At 68.6% G+C, this 1,131-nt stretch overlaps 1 protein-coding gene across 1 annotated transcript in view; it reads left to right on the forward strand.

Annotated features, from left to right (window-relative positions):
• Window positions 1-1,131, forward strand: part of LOC103919400 (regulator of G-protein signaling 19-like) — a 13,028-nt gene that overhangs the window by 4,981 nt on the left and 6,916 nt on the right. The window contains exon 2 of the mRNA XM_009326898.1: window positions 901-1,048. Within this exon, the coding sequence (XP_009325173.1) occupies window positions 901-1,048 (148 nt within the window). The remainder of the gene's footprint in view (window positions 1-900; window positions 1,049-1,131) is intronic.

Here is a 1,131-nt window from a genome sequence, read left to right on the forward strand (position 1 = left end):
GGGGACAGCCCTGTCCCCAGCTGCGATGCACCCCGGCTCCATCCGCCTTGCTGAGTCCGCGGCAGGACTCAGACCCGAGGTTATGAGACCTGGGGCAGCTCAAGACAGGGATGCTGGGGCTGAGGCGGCCGGGGGCTCTCCCTGCCCGCTGCCCCCCGCTCCCGTTCCTTCCTTCTGGCAGAGGAAGGACCGTGATTGCTGCCCGCTGCCCTCGGCAGAGCGCAGGGAAGCAGAGCTGGCCGTGACCACATCCTTACCACCACCCCGCAGGGAGGTGGGCACTGAGCCCCGGCACCGCTCCTGCCCAGGAGCATCCCTGCTCCAGGCTGGGCCAGTGGTGCAGGCAGGCAGGCAGGGGCAGGGAGGGGGGGGCGGGCGCGGGGGGGACCGTCCTGTAGCAGCGGTGCAGAGCGCTGGACTCGGCCAACACTTGGCACGGAGCGAGTTTTGGTTTAGTGCCGGGAGCTGTGCAAACTCTCCCCCCACCCACCCCGTTTCCTTCCACTCACATGATGCTGTGGAGCAGCTCCGACTTCCCCATCCCGGGCCCAAACACGCCGGGGGAGTCCGGCCGCGCTTCCCCACGGCGCGGGGCACGGCCAGGGGCGTGGGAGGTCGGCACTGAGCCCCGCACCCTGTCAGGGCTCGGCAGCACCGACAAAGCATGGGAGGGGGTCCCAGGCGAAGCGTGGGGCTGGCAGAGCATCTGCCGCCGTGTTTCCCCTCCTCCTTTCCTTCTCACTTCCTTTTCTTGCTCCCTTTCTGTTTGCCTGCCGTGCCCCAGCCCACTGCCCGCAAAAGGCTTTCCCCGGCGTGGAGCAGCCCCCCTCGGAGCTGCTCGAAGCCGGGGGGGGTCACTCTGCGAAGGTAACACGGTGCCGCTCCTCTCCCTCCCCGCAGGCTCCATCCAGGAGGCGGCAGGGACATTAGCCAGCGGGTCTCGGCGGCACGGCTCACCCACGGGCTGGGAGGAGCGGAGAGCAGCAGAAGAGCCCCTGAAGCACGACCCAACCCCGTCCACCGTGTATGAGGCTGGGACGCAGGTGAGGTGGTGAACCATCTTGGGGCTGGCTGGTGGCCGGGACGGCAAGCGGGAGCCAAAACTAAATCCCAGCAAGTCGCTGCACGGGG

Source organism: Pygoscelis adeliae, unplaced genomic scaffold (genome assembly GCF_000699105.1).
Source record: "Pygoscelis adeliae isolate BGI_AS28 unplaced genomic scaffold, ASM69910v1 Scaffold286, whole genome shotgun sequence".
NCBI lineage: Eukaryota > Metazoa > Chordata > Aves > Sphenisciformes > Spheniscidae > Pygoscelis > Pygoscelis adeliae.